The sequence below is a fragment of the Pecten maximus genome, chromosome 13 (assembly GCF_902652985.1).
Source record: "Pecten maximus chromosome 13, xPecMax1.1, whole genome shotgun sequence".
Classification (NCBI taxonomy): domain Eukaryota; kingdom Metazoa; phylum Mollusca; class Bivalvia; order Pectinida; family Pectinidae; genus Pecten; species Pecten maximus.
In genome coordinates, this window is record NC_047027.1 from 9,620,492 (window position 1) to 9,640,286 (window position 19,795).

The window sequence follows — 19,795 nt, forward strand, 5'->3', positions numbered from 1 at the left end:
TAAAGGCATTAGCTCTAATTCCCCTATTTGGCCCCGCCCCTTCGGCCCCTTGGGAGTCACCATTTATGCAAAATCTCATTCTCTTCTGCCAAGGATGTTTCTGCTGACCAAATGTGGTCAGAATCCAATAAGAACTGCTTAACTAGTAGCGATTGGAACCAAAGGTGACGGACGGACGACGGACTATCCTAGCTATATACTGCCCTGCAGGTAGGGCGTAAGAATTGTACCTGCTGCCCCCATTGCATGATCGTAAGAGGCGACTAAACTTGGGATCTTATCTTTTCTCTTCTTTCTTGATAACTTTCTTCTTCCTAATGTCTCCCTTGACAATGCCTCACTTTTGGTCTTTAGTTGAGCGTTCGTCCCTGTGAGGAAGGCTTTGGGTTTTGTCCCCCTGGCCAAGACATACCAGAGTCTTTAAAAATGGTAGTTGCTATTCCTGCTTAGCGCTCAGCAAATAAGGAGTGGGACGACTGGTTGGCCCGTTGTCAGTTTAATGTGACCGGGTGGGGTGTGCTGCTGGGTGCCTTCGGCAGTATGCTTCAGTGAGGTAGCACTATAAATCGGCAAAAGATCCGGCCTATCACAAGGAGACTTAACACGAACATACCGCAGCCTCCCAAAACACACATACGCACTCACAACACTCATACATGTCGCACGCACGGGAGGCCGTCCTTAAATGACCTTAGCTGTTAATAGGACGTTAAACAAAATAAACCAAACCAATCCTAGCTATATAAGAGATTTAGCAACAATGGCTGTTTATTTGCCAGGTTGTTTTCAGGACAGACTGGTCAAACAATGCAATACGAGGGACCAAGGGGAACCTACATATGAAATTTGAGAAAGTTCCCTTCAGTACTTTCTGAGAAATAGCGATAACAAACTTTAATTGTCAAAATCCAAGATGGATGCCTGTCGGCCATGTTGTTTTCCGGTTGGTCCCAAAATACAATATGCATAATTAGGCACCAATGGGAACCTACATATGAAATTTGAGAAAGATCTCTTCAGCAATTTTTGAGAAATAGCAATAACAATAATTGTTTACGGACAGACGGAGGGACAGAGGGACAGAAGGACGGACGGACCATGGACCACGGACGCAGAGCGATCTCAAAAGCACAATATGTAAATGTAAACGTAATTAAAACTCAAACGGAAAGAAAATAAAAGAGAAATTGAAACGTCATCTTGATAAGATTGAGTGGTGATAATTTGTAATTGAGATTCGTCTTTCCTGTAGGCAAGTGCATTGGATGCGGCTGCGAGACACGGTCATACTGGAATTGTCAAGTTATTATTGGAGCATGGTGCTGATCCGAATCAGGTTTGTTTCATTGTATCCAACTCAACATTCATGCAATTGTCAATTCTTATAAACAACAATGTTAAAACATTTAACTCTTAGATGATATTCCCTTTAATTTGCGTCTTTATAATAAGGACCAACCAACCAATGGTTTTTCCATAGACTTTAGTGTTAACTTTTGGAGTATTTCAATCAAATTCAATTGAATTCAATATGACAATTATGGTTTATAACAAAAGTATAAGTCTCATATAACACAACCGAAAAAAAATAGTTGGGTCCTTCAGCTCAAATTTTCTCCAGGGTAGCTATTTTGAAAATGGGTGAATTTCGCAGGAAAAAATCTCAAAAATCTTAAATGTTTACCTGATGATTATTATAACCTGAACTTTTCTGGGGGAAAAATCAATCGAACTTACAAAATTTATATCAACATTTCTTATGTGTAGTTACCAATCAGGCTACATATCTATTTTCTTACCTGCCCTGCAGGTAGGGCGTAAGAATTGTACCTGTTGGCCCCATTGCATGATCGTAAGAGGCGACTAAAGTTGGGATCTTATCTTTTCTCTTCTTTCTTCACTTTCTTCTTCCTAATGTCTCCCTTGACAATGCCTCACTTTTGGCCTTTAGTTGAGCGTTCGCCGCTGTGAGGAAGGTTTTGGGTTATGTCCCCTGGCCAAGACATACCAGAGTCTTTAAAAATGTTAGTTGCTGCTCCTGCTTAGCGCTCAGCATACATGGAGTGGGACGACTGGTTCGCCCGTTGTCAGTATAATGTGACCGGGTGGGGTGTGCTGCTGGGTGTCTTCGGCAGTATGCTTCAGTGAGATAGCACTTTAAATCGGCAAAGTTCCGGCCTATCACAAGGAGACTTAACACGAACATACCGCAGCCTCCCAAAACACACATACGCACTCACCACACGCATACATGTCGCACGCACGGGAGGCCGTCCTTAAATGACCTCAGATGTTAATAGGACGTTAAACAAAGTAAACCTAAACCTATTTTCTTACTTCATAACAAACTGGCCAATCAGTGGCTGCCAGACATTTTATCCTTGGCTCAACTTTCTATACACAGGTGACTACACACAGGGGATGTTTCAAAAATATATTGTTTTTCACTTGGTTGGTTGTTCCCGATATAGTGCTAATACTGTATTATGCGGTAAATGGTCATAACGAGATCGTGAAGTTATTACTGGATAATGGTGCCAAAGTAGATTCGGGGGATATTTCAGTATGTATACTTTAACGTTCAGAAATTTTAAATAGTTTCGACATTACCTTGTTTCCAATCAAATTAAAATCTAGATGGTCATTCTCACTACGTTACATGAACATCTAACAACATCCCATAGGGGTCACGTCAGGGCGACCTTTTGGATTAGCCAATCAAATGACTACTTCCAGAATCTTGGAAGTGAATTTTACGTGTCCGAATTAGCATGACTAGAGTGCATAGCTTGTATAATCTGTCAATTTGTTTCAAGTCTTTTCGTCCAACAAAGCATATAGCTATATACAACCTGTGCCGAAATGGCTTGCTTCAGGTGCAATTTGTGACGAAATGTTTTGCTTCGACGACATCGCCAAATACACAACTCACCCTGAAAGTGAAACACACATATCGGAGGTCATCAGAACGTGACCCCTTATGGGATGTTGTTGGATGTTCATGTAACGTATTGAAATATTCACGGATTGATGCCTTACATATGAATGAAAATAAGATTTTGGAATTTGGTACATGGAATTGGCACGTAGTACATCTAAATAATTTAGTATTGCTAGTCGTAGAATCGTTACTGACGTTTCTTTCTAACACAAATTGTACTTTTGTAGCTGTATTATCTCCGTATAAGACGATGTTTTAGCATTAATTTAATTTACGCCCATTTCAATTCGAAAATATATGTATATCGTGATACTTTTATATTTGTTTACCCTGCAGGTAAGGCGTAAGAATTGTACCTGCTGCCCCCATTGCATGATCGTAAGAGGCGACTAAATTTGGGATCTTATCTTTTCTCTTCTTTCTTAACAACTTTCTTCTTCCTAAAGTCTCCCTAGACACTGCCTCACTTTTGGCCTTTAGTTGAGCGTTCGCCCCTGTGAGGAAGGCTTTGGGTTCTGTCCCCTGGCCAAGACATACCAGAGTCTTTAACAAGAGATCCCAGAGGGATCTTGGCGCCCACCATTGAATGATCTTCATAGGTTCTATGTCAGATTGATCTTCTCTCTATTTTTCCCTTCCTTTTACTAATCTGTGCAAATTGAGATATCCCTCCAGTACTTTTCAAACAAGGGAATCCTAGCTATATAAGAAATTTGAGATTTAACGATAATGGCTGTTTGTTTGCCAGGTTGTTTTCAGGACAGACTGGTCCAAAAATGCAATACAAGGGACCAAGGGGAACCTACATATGAAATTTGAGAAAGATCCCTTCAGTACTTTGAGAAATAGAGATAACAAACTTAAATTGTCAAAATCCAAGATGGCGGTCTGTCTGCCATATTGTTTTCCAATTGATCTCAAAATGCAATAAGCATAATGAGGCACCAAGGGGAACCTCCATATGAAATTTGAGAAAGATCCCTTCAGTACTTTCTCAGAAATAGCGATAACAAACTTCAGTTGTCAAAATCCAAGATGGCTGCCTGTCGGCCATGTTGTTTTCAGATTGGTCTCAAAACGCAATATGCATAACTAGGCACCAAGGGAAACTTACATATGAAATTTGAGAAAGATCCCTTAAATACTTTCTCAGAAATAGTGATAACAAACTTCAATTGTCAAATCCAAGATGGCTGCCTGTCGGCCATGTTGTTTTCCGATTGGTCTCAAAACGCAATATGCATAAAGAGGCACCAAGGGGAACCTACATATGAAATTTGAGAAAGATCCCTTCAGTACTTTCTGAGAAATAGCGATAACAAACTTCAATTGTCAAAATCCAAGATGGCTGCCTGTCGGCCATGTTATTTTCAGATTGGTCTCAAAATGCAATATGCATAACCAGGCACCGAGGGGAACCTACATATGAAATTTGAGAAAGATCCCTTCAGTACTTTCTGAGAAATAGCGATAACAAACTTCAATTGTCAAAATCCAAGATGGCTGCCTGTCGGCCATTTTTTTCCCTGATTGGTCTCAAAACGCAATATGCATAACTAGGCACCAAGGGACCCCTTCATATGAAATTTGAGAAAGATTCCTTCAGTACTTTCTCAGAAATAGCGATAACAAACTTCAATTGTCAAAATCCAAGATGGCTGCCTGTCGGCCATGTTATTTTCAGATTGGTCTCAAAATGCAATATGCATAACTAGGCACCAAGGGGAACCTTCATATGAAATTTGAGAAAGATCCCTTCAGTACTTTCTCAGAAATAGCGATAACAAACTTCAATTGTCAAAATCCAAGATGGCTGCCTGTCGGCCATGTTGTTATCCAATTGGTCTCAAAATGCAATATGCATAACTAGGCACCAAGGGGAACCTTCATATGAAATTTGAGAAAGATCCCTTCAGTACTTTCTGAGAAATAGCGATAACAAACTTCAATTGTCAAAATCCAAGATGGCTGCCTGTCGGCGATGTTGTTTTCCGATTGGTCTCAAAACGCAATATGCATAACTAGGCACCAAGGGGAACCTACATATGAAATTTGAGAAAGATCCCTTCAGTACTTTCTGAGAAATAGCGATAACAAACTTCAATTGTCAAAATCCAAGATGGCTGCCTGTCGGCCATGTTGTTTTCCGATTGGTCTCAAAACGCAATATGCATAACTAGGCACCAAGGGGAACCTTCATATGAAATTTGAGAAAGATCCCTTCAGTACTTTCTGAGAAATAGCGATAACAAGAATTGTTTACGGACGGAGGGACGGACGGACGGACGGACGGACGGACGACGGACCACGGACGCAGGGCGATTTGAATAGCCCACCATCTGATGATGGTGGGCTAAAAATGTTAGTTGCTGCTCCTGCTTAGCGCTCAGCATACATGGAGTGGGACGACTGGTTCGCCCGTTGTCAGTATAATGTGACCGGGTGGGGTGTGCTGCTGGATGTCTTCGGCAGTATGCTTCAGTGAGGTAGCACTATAAATCGGCAAAAGTTCCGGCCTATCACAAGGAGACTTAACACGAACATACCGCAGCCTCCCAAAACACGCATACGCACTCGCCACACGCATTCATGTCGCACGCAAGGGAGGCCGTCCTTGAATGACCTTAGCTGTTAATAGGACGTTAAACAAAATAAACCAAACCAAACCAATATTTGTTTACTAATAACTTTTCTTTATGTTTACCATCTAATCTCTAAGCCAAAGCTGATCGAAATTAAATTAGTCGTTCAAGTTTTGGCAAGTCCGCAATTATTAGAATCAATGTTTAATAACTTTTGATGTTAAACTATTTATTTAAAATAAAACATATGGTTAAGAAACGAATCAGGCACCAAATATTTTTCGACACTAGCACCAAAAGTTCCAAAAGCACAATATGTAAAATGTAAACGTAATTAAAACTCAAACGGAAAGAAAAAATAAAAGAGAAATTGAAACGCCATCTTGATAAGATTGAGTGGTGATACTTTTTAATTGAGATTCGTCTTTCCTGTAGGCAAGTGCATTGGATGCGGCTGAGAGATACGGTCATACTGGAATTGTCAAGTTATTATTGGAGCATGGTGCTGATCCGAATCGGGTTTGTTTCATTGTATCCAACTCAACATTCATGCAATTGTCAATTCTTATAAACAACAATGTTAAAACTTTTAACTCTTAGATGATATTCCCTTTAATTTGCGTCTTTATAATAAGGACCAACCAACCAATGGTTTTTCCATAGACTTTAGTGTTAACTTTTGGAGTATTTCAATCAAATTCAATTGAATTCAATATAACAATTATGGTTTATAACAAAAGTATAAGTCTCATATAACACAACCGAAAAAAAATAGTTTGGTCCTTCAGCTGAAATTTTCTCCAGGGTAGCCATTTTGAAAATGGGTGAATTTCGCAGGAAAAAATCTCAAAAATCTTAAATGTTTACCTGATGATTATTATTACCTGAACTTTTTTGGGGGAAAAAATCAATCGGACTTACAAAATTTATATCAACATTTCTTATGTGTAGTTGCGAATCAGGCTACATATCTATTTTCTTACTTCATAACAAACTGGCCAATCAGTGGCTGCCAGACATTTTATCCTTGGCTCAACTTTCTATACACAGGTGACTACACACAGGGGATGTTTCAAAAATATATTGTTTTTCACTTGGTTGGTTGTTCCCGATATAGTGCTAATACTGTATTATGCGGTAAATGGTCATAACGAGATCGTGAAGTTATTACTGGATAATGGTGCCAAAGTAGATTCGGGGGATATTTCAATATGTATACTTTAACGTTCAGAAATTTTAAATAGTTTCGACATTACCTTGTTTCCAATCAAATTAAAATCTAGATGGTCATTCTCACTACGTTACATGAACATCTAACAACATCCCATAGGGGTCACGTCAGGGCGACCTTTTGGATTAGCCAATCAAATGACTACTTCCAGAATCTTGGAAGTGAATTTTACGTGTCCGAATTAGCATGACTAGAGTGCATAGCTTGTATAATCTGTCAATTTGTTTCAAGTCTTTTCGTCCAACAAAGCATATAGCTATATACAACCTGTGCCGAAATGGCTTGCTTCAGGTGCAATTTGTGACGAAATGTTTTGCTTCGACGACATCGCCAAATACACAACTCACCCTGAAAGTGAAACACACATATCGGAGGTCATCAGAACGTGACCCCTTATGGGATGTTGTTGGATGTTCATGTAACGTATTGAAATATTCACGGATTGATGCCTTACATATGAATGAAAATAAGATTTTGGAATTTGGTACATGGAATTGGCACGTAGTACATCTAAATAATTTAGTATTGCTAGTCGTAGAATCGTTACTGACGTTTCTTTCTAACACAAATTGTACTTTTGTAGCTGTATTATCTCCGTATAAGACGATGTTTTAGCATTAATTTAATTTACGCCCATTTCAATTCGAAAATATATGTATATCGTGATACTTTTATATTTGTTTACTAATAACTTTTCTTTATGTTTACCATCTAATCTCTAAGCCAAAGCTGATCGAAATTAAATTAGTCGTTCAAGTTTTGGCAGTTAAAATAATTCCCCTCTATTATCCTTCGGGGGGAGTAACACCCTCCTTTTATATAACATCGGATCTTGTTTATCTAATAATGATGTGGAACAAAGTAAAAAAAATCATTAAATCGTCCCAATTTATAAGAAATGCTGGTGGACGATGGACTATGTGACATGACGTAAACTCGTAGGTTCTTCTGGCGATGAGAGAAAAAAGTTTGACGAATATTGGCATGTTTAAAAAAAATGTTAAAAACTATGTGTTTGAATATAAACTTTCAATATTTAGCAGAAAGATAGACTTAATTTTTAAGCTGTAGACCAATGCAATCCAATAAAAGAAATGTTTAATTGTAAATGGTGTATCCTCATGCTTCAGAAAGTGGTGTTTCGTTATATGTCGGTTAAAAGTAAAAAGAATCTACTGCATCCTCGACAAGAAACTGGATAATTAATATTTCATATCTCATTTTCACTTTTTGTCATATTAAATTGATTTTCTACAAGTATGCATTTTTTCTTAACCCGTTCACACCGTACAACTCACCAGTGGACCACTATTTTGGTACTGTTTAAATCAAAATACAGACCCGTGTACGTTCGCAGTTCCGGTTTAAGCGTAGCATTTCCGTAGCATTTCCGTAGCATTACCGTAGCATAACCGTAACATTTCCGTAGCACTTTCGTAGCATTACCGTACCATTTCCGTACCGTTTGCGTCCACTCACCGTAGCATTACCTTAGCATTTGCGTTTACCTATTTTCACTCGCAGACCGTATCATAACCGTTCGGTAGAACATTTTGCGGAGTGTATTTTTTATCCAAACGAAATTTTGTTTAATATACTTACCGAGCATCAAAAAAGAATGTAGCGACAGCAAATAATTTGATAAGGAGGTGCGAATTACAAAAATACGATTATAAATCTTTCTGTATCTTTGTATAGAAAAAATAACACTCACAAGAAACAAGTCAAGTCTGGTCCATCGATCTTGGTGTAATAAAAAATGGCGGATACTTGTAGTAGTCGACGCATTACGATGGAAACAAAGATGAAGATCGTGTCAAATAAGCAATATTACCTCTAATGTGATATAGTCTAACCATTAAAACAGTTACATATCATATGCACTGGTCAGGCTACATGTATAGGGTATAAATGGTCCAGACAGTATCACACAGGTAAACCAGGGTAGTTAGACTTAATTGTCAGGAATGATGCAAACAACACAGCATGCTGTATACAGGTAAACTAAAAGTAAGGTGTTGTGTGGACCAAGTGATACTAGGTGTGAAAGGTAGAACAATAAGATATAATTATAGCCTACAGGTAAGGCTATAGACTGATTCATAAAACGTCCAACTTTAATGAGAATGGCACCGTGATCTATGGAGTTGTTCATTATTTATTTCAATTTTAAAACGCAAAGGTCTAATCACAGAATTGATAACAAATTGATGAAATCAGAGACGTATATATCGCATATGTGTTACATATATATGTATCTGATAAGTATAACAAGAGTAAATTAATTACATATTAAGAGCAAATACGGTATATAAAGTGCATACGCATGTTAAATAGAACTGATGTCCTAAATAGAAATCATCCAGACAATCAAGTAAGTCTTGCTATGAATAGTACAAAATAGACATAATTCTGAAAACAAATCTTCGTCCGACATAAATATCTCAAGTGAAACGTTAAAAAACTGTCAGGAACATGACGAAGATAGTTAAAATTAATTAGGACTCTTTTAAGAACACTGCCCTGCAGGTAGGGCGTAAGAATTGTACCTGCTGCCCCCATTGCATGATCGTAAGAGGCGACTAAACTTGGGATCTTATCTTTTCTCTTCTTGATAACTTTCTACTTTCTAATGTCTCCCTTGACAATGCCGCACTTTTGGCCTTTAGTTGAGCGTTCGCCCCTGTGAGGAAGGTTTTGGGTTCTGTCCCCTAGCCGAGACATACCAGAGTCTTTAAAAATGGTAGTTGCTACTCCCGCTTAGCGCTCAGCATATTTGGAGTGGAACGACTGGTTGGCCCGTTGTCAGTATAATGTGACCGGGTTGGGTGTGCTGCTGGGTGTCTTCGGCAGTATGCTTCAGTGAAATAGCACTTTAAATCGGCAAAAGTTCCGGCCTATCACAAGGAGACTTAACACGAACATACCGCAGCCTCCCAAAACTCACATACGCACTCATCACACTCATACATGTCGCACGCAGGCCGTCCTTAAATGACCTTAGCTGTTAATAGGACGTAAAACAAAATAAACCAAACCGCAGCCTCCCAAAACACACACACTCACTCACCACACTCATGCATGTCGCACGCACGGGAGGCCGTCCTTAAATGATAAACCATACTAGAACCAATCCAGTCGAGTTAATATAGAATAAAGCTTCACATTTAAAGTCTTGTACAAAAAACTCATATTTCGTGCTTTTTCGGTAGAAGGTTTTTTTTTGGTGTTTTTTTTTATAATAAGTTTTTTTCCACATTGCTATTACACAAAATTAGACATGATCCACTGTTATGAATAAATACTAATACACAATTGTGTGTTTTGCTGTTCACAAAATTGAATATTAACTATTGAGTGACAATGTCCTCTTTTTTAATATAATTATGTTGTTGTGTTTCCCCCGTTTGTCCTTGAGTTTTGTCTTTTTTAGTACTACTTCTTAACCTTGAAATCTTTTCAACCTATGAAATATAACTCAGAGTAGTATATGAGGTTTTAAAGAATCATACATTGAACATAAGTAAGAGTTGTAAATGATATCATAATTTCTCATTTTTTAAAAGTATTTTTTACTTTAAGGTGTAACAAAAATAAGAGGTTTATATGATGTGTTAAACTTTCGTAACTTTTATATATTTTACTATACGCTGTAACAAGAGGAGTTACAAATGATATGGTAATTCATCAAACATATACTTCTACATGGTGTAACTTAAGTGAATGTATATGAAGTGTTGGATTAGCATACATTTGATCAATATTTTCACAAATAGATAGAGTAGTTTTTGATGTAGTTAATTGTTTGTATTTTTTTCAGCATTCCTTTATTTTACACTATATACAAAAAGTAGACAATACAAATAGTATTTGAACCTTCACAAATGCTATTAATTTTACCTTATGCATTCTGATTGGGCGTTTTCGAGACAAAGATGAAGCAGACACATTTTGTTTACTAAATTTACACTAAAATCAGATCACTTAAACAGACTTTGCTTTTATTACCTGTCTTGAAAATGGAAATAATGGAATAAAAAAAATGGAATAAGTTAAATGTGGGTTTAATTATTAAAAAACGAGAGTGTAGCATATATAGTAAAAAGAAATGTTAAGTGAACCACTATTTAAAATAAGTTAGGAAATAGTTCCAATTACTTCCATATTAAGTGTTTTTGACGCTTTTTAATCTTTTGTACAACAATATAAGGACAATTACCAAATATCAACTGAAGCAAAATGAACTTAGATAAATCTGAACATGACGTATGTTAGATTAAAATCGTTCTACTTCGCAATATACAATAGAAACCATGTGTGTCGTAAAATAATTATTGTATTTATATTGCTTAGAAGATTCATGAATGCACTTGTGATTGGATCATGATGATTGTGGAACAACATAATCTGTGTATTTCCAGGATTATTTCATAATTTGTATTAAATGATGGCTTTATTTCAAGACCAGCAAAGTATTGAAGACATCAGAAACGACAGAGATGGCTTTGCAGAGTGACACAATTAAAGGTATGAAGATATTACAAATACACAACAGGCTTAAGTTGAGGATAATTATGTCAAAGGAAACAGCTTTAGTATTTTAGTGCCTGGATAGTTAGTTTTTATTATATATTTTAACACAAGAACAATCCTTTTTAATTTGAAGCTGTTTTGTTCTGTGTTATCCTGATTTTCGGATTATCATTATTATTTGTTCACCTAGGGACGATGCTTTTGGTATTTCCATATTGTTGCCATATTGTTTGCAAATTAAGGAGTATTGTAGGCTTAGGTTAAGTATTGTCATCAAGTAAGTCTTTTTAGATGTACACTGTATATTAATCATGTATTTAAACAGCATATACATTTGTAAAGTATTGATAGCCACGAGTTAAAAAACCATTATCATTGTTGTGTGTATAATCAAATTACCTTTTCGCTGCAGTTTCCAATCATACATTCTGCATTAGATTCATCAGACCAGAAAAAATCAAATCGACTGTTTACAATTAAGTGTTTGCCTGAAAATGCATGGATGTAAATACATTTACTCTCAAAGAAAAAATATCTCCCTCGGGCTATAGATGGTAACATATTAAAGTATAACACATAAGATACCGCGGGTGATTTGGACAATGTGTTTTGATTTCAATAATTAATTCACAGGACCGAGCGCAAGCAGCAGTTCAACGGCTGGATCATCGGAGAGAAGTTTTCAAACAGATGTAGAAATAACAGGCATGGACACAGCTTCTGTTGTTGAACAAAACAATATGACTGATACTGGTTCTGCGGTCGATATTGACGACAAAAAAACAAAGGCTGAGCACAAAGCTCAAGCACCCGAACATAGTTTGCCTGACGATCCTGGCGCAAGTACAGAATGCGAACCTATTCCTGGTCATTCAGGTGCTTTCTCAACTACCCTCGACACACCATCCTCTGTTCCACAGCAAAGACAGGGTAAGTTCAAACAAACTGGAAATTAGAATTAGAGCTCAAATATAAATTAATGTTTTACGACATTGAGTTGGGAATATAATTTTAGTAGTAATGTATCTAGAGGAAGTGACCAAGGAATGCAGACTACAAACGGAAATTAGGCGTTATGATAAAGTAAAATGTGTGTGCTATAGGTCAAATGACATTATAGCACTGATGTAATCTAAATCATAATTCAGTGATGACGTTTCTTTATTGCAAACGGTAATGAAGGGGTTAAGGCGGCTTTTCAGGTTTAAATTGCATTTTACAGACGAAGAAATCCAGTAGGATCACGTTATAGAATGCATGGCCAAAGTCGGTGCATTACATTGATGGAATACGGTGTTATCATGATAGGTCACCATAGCACCAGTTTTCTTATATAATGTTCAATTAAGCAACAGGTCGGATGATCAAACATATATGTAAAACATGTTCTTTAAAATTTAATACTATGTTGACATGATACTTGCTAATGATGAACGCAAACGTATAATTACTTTTATCATTTTAAGAATGATAATTATGATAATCACGACCTCTTCCCTGTCCAATTTCTATCACATGAGACTGATCAGGCGCCAATTGAAATCATTAATGAACTTTCAACACGAAAATGACACTAAATGAAATTCACAACTTACGATGAACAAATTGAAGAGGTAAAAAGTACATTTAGGAAGTTAAAATTTAATGTGTTTGATAGCATCATTCCATTTTGATATAGTATATGTCTTTGTGGGATCTGAAGTCAGACGTTTAATATGCTTGTTGATATGATTAATACTTCTGTTTTCATCACCATAGTTCTCATTTGGAGAGTGTGTTTAAATCGAATTTAACCTTGATCTGTTTGACGCTTAATCTTTTACAACTGATATTAAGCTTCTTGTACTTTTTAAGGTGGCCAAGCAAGCGTAATTTATCGATTAATACAGGTTTAACAATGAGTATACAGCTAAAGTGTTAACATCAGTTCATTGAATGGTCTGCCCTGCAGGAAGGGCGTAAGAATTGTTTGGTTTATTTTGTTTAACGTGCGTGCGACATGCATGTGTGTGGTGAGTGTGTATGTGTGTTTTGGGAGGCTGCGGTATGTTCGTGTTACGTCTCCTTGTGATGGGCCGGAACGTTTTCCGATTTATAGTGCTACTTCACTGAAGCATACTCCCGAAGACCTTAGATGTTAATAGAATGTTAAACAAATAAACCAAACCAAACTGTTAAGAAGTGAAAAGATAAGATCCCAAATTTAGTCGCCTCTTACGATCATGGAATGGGGGCCGCACGGGAGGCCGTCCTTAAATGACCTTAGATATTAATAGGACGTTAAACAAAATAAACCAAACTAAACCAATCATTGAATGGTATGGATAGATGGCTTTGTTTTCACAAAAAACTTGTGGTATGTGCCTTCGGCAGTATGCTTCAGTGAGGTAGCACTATAAATCAGCAAAAGTTCCGGCCTATCACAAGGAGAGTTTACACGTACATACCGCAGCCTCCCATGTCGCTCGCACGGGAAGCCGTCCTTAAATGACCTTAGCTGTTAATAGGACGTTAAACAAAAGAAACAACCAAACCGCAGCCTGCCAAAACACACATACGCACTCACCACACGCATGCATGTCGCACGCACGGGAGGCCGTCCTTAAATGACCTTAGCTGTAAATAGGACGTTAAACCAATAAAACCAGAACCAAACCTTAATTGTATTGTTACATGTTTCGTGAGTAGTTGTTCAATAGCTACATTCTTATGTACCTATCGGCATTTTGGCTGACAGTTGCCAGGCAACAACCAAAGTTGCCCTGCTAAAGTTTTCCGCTATACGATTTAATAAGACGAGAACATAGACAGAGAGACATACACACTTAACCACACACATACTAAATCTCACGCTTTATAATTATCATCACAATCTGCTTAGAATTTGACAGTACAAAGTACCGACATACATATATAATTACTGCATGTATATTAATCCACACCACCAAACTCACAGACATGTAAAGATATAAAAGTAAATTTGACAGCTTTGGACTTGCATCTCTGGCCCCGGGATGGACAAAACTATTTTGTAATGTTAAACTGTTATAATTCCAATAAAATCTTTCAATGAGTTCCATTCAAAACTTCTATCAAATCTTTCTATAAGTTCCATTCAAAACTGATTAAGTTTCCTATATACAATTGTATATTATTACAAACTTCAACCCTTCCCAGAGGCAAATACGAAGCATAGGGATAATAAGATCCTCAACTTTATTAAAGAACCTTGCAATCCTTACATCAATTTAGAATATTTTATTCTACTATATTTAGATATTAATACTTGAAATGTTTTAGTCAATCTGGCCCATTTTGGCCCTGCGAATCAGCCCTTGCAGTCAATTAGAACCAATGCCGGTATGTGCAAAATCGGACTACGCCGACAATTATAACTAGGTTTTCATTTTGTTTCCAGTTAAAATTGAACAGGTACAGAAAAGGGTATATAAAGTTTGCTACGTGGTGTTGGAAAACGTGTGAGCCAAGGGTCATTAAATTATCACTGGAACATGTTCTTCATTTTAGTAAAATATCAATAACACCATATCAAATATAGAACACTCCATCTTTGAATAGTATTTTATTTTACCAAATCTGGGAACTGGGAAGACGTTGAATGAAGTCGAAGTCAGTTTTACCCATTTTCGCCCCATCAGTCTTTGGACGTTGAATTTGTTGCGCACATCATTAAGTCGCCTCACCGTGGGGAAACGTAACCTTTGGCCCAGTAGGGCCCTGTGGTGTATGAGGATTATTTGATTTTATCATATATGGGTATTTTGTGGCCGTCAATAAATCTGCCCCTGTGGTCAGACAGGGCTAGTATATGCATATCATAAATTTCCCTACCGCTCTGATAGTAGTTACCATTTTGAAATATATACAACGGAAAATAATGCAATTGTGTTCAAAATTCGAAAATTGTTCATCAGTGTCATGAAATCAACCATTTCGGTGAAAATGCCATAAAACTCTTCCATCAATAAAAATATTTGAATCTAGCATACCTAAAAAGAAGGAAATGTTATGAAATTGCAATGCAGTTGACATCATTTTTAAGCTGAAACAGTATAGGGTGCTACATTTAAAAGATGAATACAAAAGAATTCTTTGGAATATACCTAAACATTTGTCATTCTTATTACAGGACATAGCAGGTACATCGCTGATTTATGTATTTTTTACTATGAAAATTGGAATGACCCTGATAGAAAATATTCATCATTGAAAATGTTTACAATGAAAGTATCATTATTTTAATACATAGCAAAATACATGTACTGGTTATGTTATTGTACAGAATTGCTTTTATAAAACCTTTACATTACAGACAAAAGTAATAGAACCTTCTTGGAAACATTTGAAGATGTACTCAACAGTTCCAAGGACATGGCTGAGGTTGGAGAACGACTGAAAATGAAATATTCAGAACAAAAACCTGCGGTTATTCCTGGTCACATGAAAACGGATGACGGTTCATTGAGGAAAGTATTTGTGGTATATTCTCCACACGTATTGCACGCAAGCAATCACGAAAAGGAAGGTATAGGATTAGTCATGTTGAGAAACCCCTACAAAGTCGATAACGAAGCCCGGACAGTGTCACAAAACAAAGGGAAAGAGTACACTATCCCCAAAGAGGACATGGAAAGGGCAAAACAAGTCATTCAATCACACAGCAATACCCTATGGTGTAACCATAGCAACCTCAATATCATCAGTGTTTCTTCTGTGCGGTCTAAACGTAAAGGAGCAGAACTGGAACAGTGTCTATGCATTGTGCTTTACTGTAGTACGAAAGGTGTTGTACCTATCGGAGAAGAAGAGTTCCCTCGAGAGCTTGATTCAGTTAGTATCGATGTACGGGAAGGCTATTTTGAACTTGGAGGATATAATACTTTGCCAAGCTCGTCTCGACACAGAGATCTAAAAATGGGATGCAACATTGGGAAGATAACAAAGCGTATTAAAAACGGCGGAGGATCACTTGGTCCGTTAGTAAACTACAATGATAAGATGAGTTTCCTAACATGTGCCCATGTGCTGTTTGATTTCAACCCACAGATTAATTATAGCGTCAATGCATTCAACCGCATTTATGTCGCCCAACCTTCTCCGGGTTCTTCAACTGCAAGTGGTGATAGTTGTGGATTTGTGCAGAGGGCAATTTTCAACCCACAGCTACCTACCGGCATTGATGTGGCTGTTGTGGCCATATCTGATTCAACTAGAAAACCGATTAAAGGAAGATTTGCCATGGATCACACTTTCAGATATAGAAATACGGGTAGGTACTCTAAGGTAACCATGTAGTCTTAAAATTAAGTGGAATGAGCACCTTACCTGAGTGTCCACAAGTTATTACTGTTTGCATTAATTCCCATGGTTTCTAGTTATTAGTCTCCAATGTGTGACGTGTAATTAGGCCCAGGGAGAGGGACTAGTTTTGCGTTATGTCCGTTCTTCCTTCTGCCCATCCTTCCGCACTTTATCTTGCCCGGGCTCCATCCCCTAGACTACTTGTCACTGGTACTTTGTACTTCGTCATGGTTTCACCTAGGTCAGCCGCTATGTCATGTACCAAAATACAGTATTTCCGACCTACATCAGAGAAAATGTTTTTTTTTTCTAGTTTCTATCATCTCCAATGTTTTGACTGGAACTTCATACTTGACATGAAGTTACCTAGATGACGCGGTTATCATGCACCAAAGGTAGATCACGGACTTCATTTTTGACCTCTGACCTTCATTAATGTACACTAATATTACTGGAACTTTATATTTGGGTCATGGGTTCACCTAAGTAAGCTGGTGTGTGTGCCCTGTACCAACCATACTGATCTATACCTGGACCTGCTGCTCCTGTAGCGCTTACTAACATAGTTAATATTTTCTATTTGAAAGCACCAACAGAAATTCAAATGCTGGTCTATCAGACAAATTTTATTATCTACACATTCCTTGCTATAGTGTCACACCTGGTAGTAGATTGTTAATCACTGAGTTGCATTGTTCATTCAAGGTCTTAAGTAGTCCAGTGATCATATCGATTTATTATTTTGCATGGTTTTATTTTTCAATGCTTCGCATCCTATTACAAACCTGCTGCCCCCATTGCAAAATCATCAAAATTCGACCAAATTTGGGATATTGTCTTTTCTTCTTTTTCTACTTCTTTCTAAAGTCCCACTTGCTATCGTCTCATGTTCGGCCTTTATGTGAGCGTTCGCCCTTAAGCGGGATGTTTAGGTCCCTGTCTCCTTGTCGAGGCATAACAGAGTGAACGAAAATAGTGGTTCATACTCTTGATAAATGCTCAGCACTTTTGGAGCGGAAAATGCTGGGCGTTTTCGGCAATATCTGCCCTGTAGGTAGGGCGTAAGAATTGTCCCCCCCCCCCCCCCCCCCCCCCCCCCCCCCCCCCCCTTTTGCATGATCGTAAGAGGCGACTTAACTTGGGATCTTATCTTTTCTCTTCCTTCTGAACAACTTTCTTCTTCCTAATGTCTCCCTTGACAATGCCTCACTTTTGGCCTGTAGTTGAGCGTTCGCCCCTGTGAGGAAGGCTTTCCGTTCTGTCCCCCTGGCCGGGACGAGTCTTTAAAAATGGTAGTTGCTGCTCCTGCTTAGCGCTCAGCAAATAAGGAGTGGGACGACTGGTTCGCCCGTTGTCAGTATAATGTGACCGGGTGGGGTGTGCTGCTGGGTGTCTTCGGCAGTATGCTTCAGTGAGGTAGCACTCTAAATCGGCAAAAGATCCGGCCTATCACAAGGAGACTTAACACGAACATACCGCAACCTCCCAAAGCACACATACACACTCATCACACTCATACATGTCGCACGCACGGGAGGCCGTCCTTAAATGACCTCAGCTGTTAATAGGACGTTAAACAAAATAAACCAAACCAATTCGGCAATATACTTCCTTCAGTGAATTAGCTTAGTGTTACATTGTTAATCACAGGCATGCAGCTGGCACACAGGGAAAACCGGAAATGTTAATTGAATGAACGACAACAGCAATGCATTTGTTATGTATGTCTGTGTGATATTTTTATTCTTTCATTTCAGGATTTAAAGAGCTACCAGAATACAACAATGGTTCCATAGTCCGCAATATTTCCGAGTGTGGCACTAGCAACATGGTTGTCCAGTTTGGAAGCGAAACCCACCTAACAAAAGGTTCTTTGGTCGTTGATGGTGTAAGCGTGAGACCTCTTTCCACTGTTCTAGGAAAGCTATTTTCTGCTAATATGTATTGTTTCAAAGATCAGTATGAAGTGGAGGGACTAAAATCAGCTGTTAATATGTTTCTTCCGGGTGACTCTGGATCAGCAGTGTTTATGCTGAATGGAACGTCTTTACACTGCATCGGTATGTCTATTGGTCACATGTCTAACGGAAGTGCTGTAGTAACGCCAATCGGAGCACTGCTAGATGCTCTTGGTCCTACTTGTAGAATGGAAACATTTTAAGGCAAGTTCACAATTCACAATCAGTGGGTAAAAGGGTTATTGTTCACGGTCAGTCGACGAAAACTCAATGTAACTTGGTCCATACCTTGAATAAAACAAAAAAAAATTACAATTGATTTTTGATAAGGATGTGTCCGTTAGCCAAAACATTATTGAGGCTACTTACGATTGTGTGGGATGTTTGACCAGAAAATAGGTGCTGACCTGTTAGTGCTCTAATTTTGAAGCGTCAGATCAAATGCATGCAGCAGTCTAGGGAACACTGGCCACCAGCTATGTAGCCAAAGGCCTCTTTTCTGTATCTTTTTTTAGTAAACCGAGTCTGTTAATATTGCGTAAAGAAATGCCAACCAAACTTAAGCAACAGCCTTTGTATCTTATATATAAATAATTATAATACAATATATTTTGATATATGTAATACATGGTACATGCATTTTGAATCTGTTATTTCTGTTAGAAATCAGATAGGTTAGCCATCATCATGCTTTGCGACGAAATGTTTAAGTTTTCTTTATTGTTAAAACATATTTTGACTTAAGATTTAATATCCTAGCTTTGGTTTGGTTTATTTTGTTTAACGTCCTATCAACAGTTAGGGTCATTTAATGACGGCCTCCCGTGCGTGCGATATGCATGCATGTGGTGAGTGCGTATGTCTGTTTTGGGAGGCTGCGAAATGTTTGTGTAAAGTGATAGGCCGGAACTTTTGACGATTTATAGTGCTACCTCACGGAAGCATACTGCCAAAGACACCCAGCAGGACACCTCAAACGGTCACATTATACTGACAACGGGCGAACCAGTCGCCCCACTCCTAATATGCTGAGCGCGAAGCAGGAGTAGCAACTACCGTTTGTAATGACTCTGGTATGTCTCGACCAGGGGACAGAACCCAAAGCCTTCCTCACATGGGCGAACGCTCAACTAAAGGCCAAACGTGAGGCATTGTCAAGGGAGACATCAGGAAGAAGAAAGTTGTTCAAAAAAAAAAAAGAATAAGATCCCAAGTTTAGTCGCCTCTT

General features: G+C 38.1%; 1 protein-coding gene and 1 long non-coding RNA gene across 2 annotated transcripts; both read left to right on the top strand.

Annotated features, from left to right (window-relative positions):
• Positions 1-1,250: 1,250 nt before the first annotated feature.
• LOC117340321 lies at positions 1,251-11,282 on the top strand. The gene is made up of 3 exons (XR_004535434.1): positions 1,251-1,336; positions 5,959-6,042; positions 11,218-11,282. It is a non-coding gene; the product is annotated as an uncharacterized LOC117340321 (long non-coding RNA).
• A 635-nt stretch (positions 11,283-11,917) lies between these two features.
• On the top strand, positions 11,918-18,770 carry LOC117340415. Its single transcript, XM_033902177.1, has 3 exons — positions 11,918-12,217; positions 15,621-16,577; positions 18,367-18,770. Exons 1-3 carry the CDS (start codon positions 11,995-11,997, stop codon positions 18,768-18,770), a joined length of 1,584 nt encoding a protein of 527 aa, XP_033758068.1. The 5' UTR covers positions 11,918-11,994.
• Positions 18,771-19,795: the final 1,025 nt, after the last annotated feature.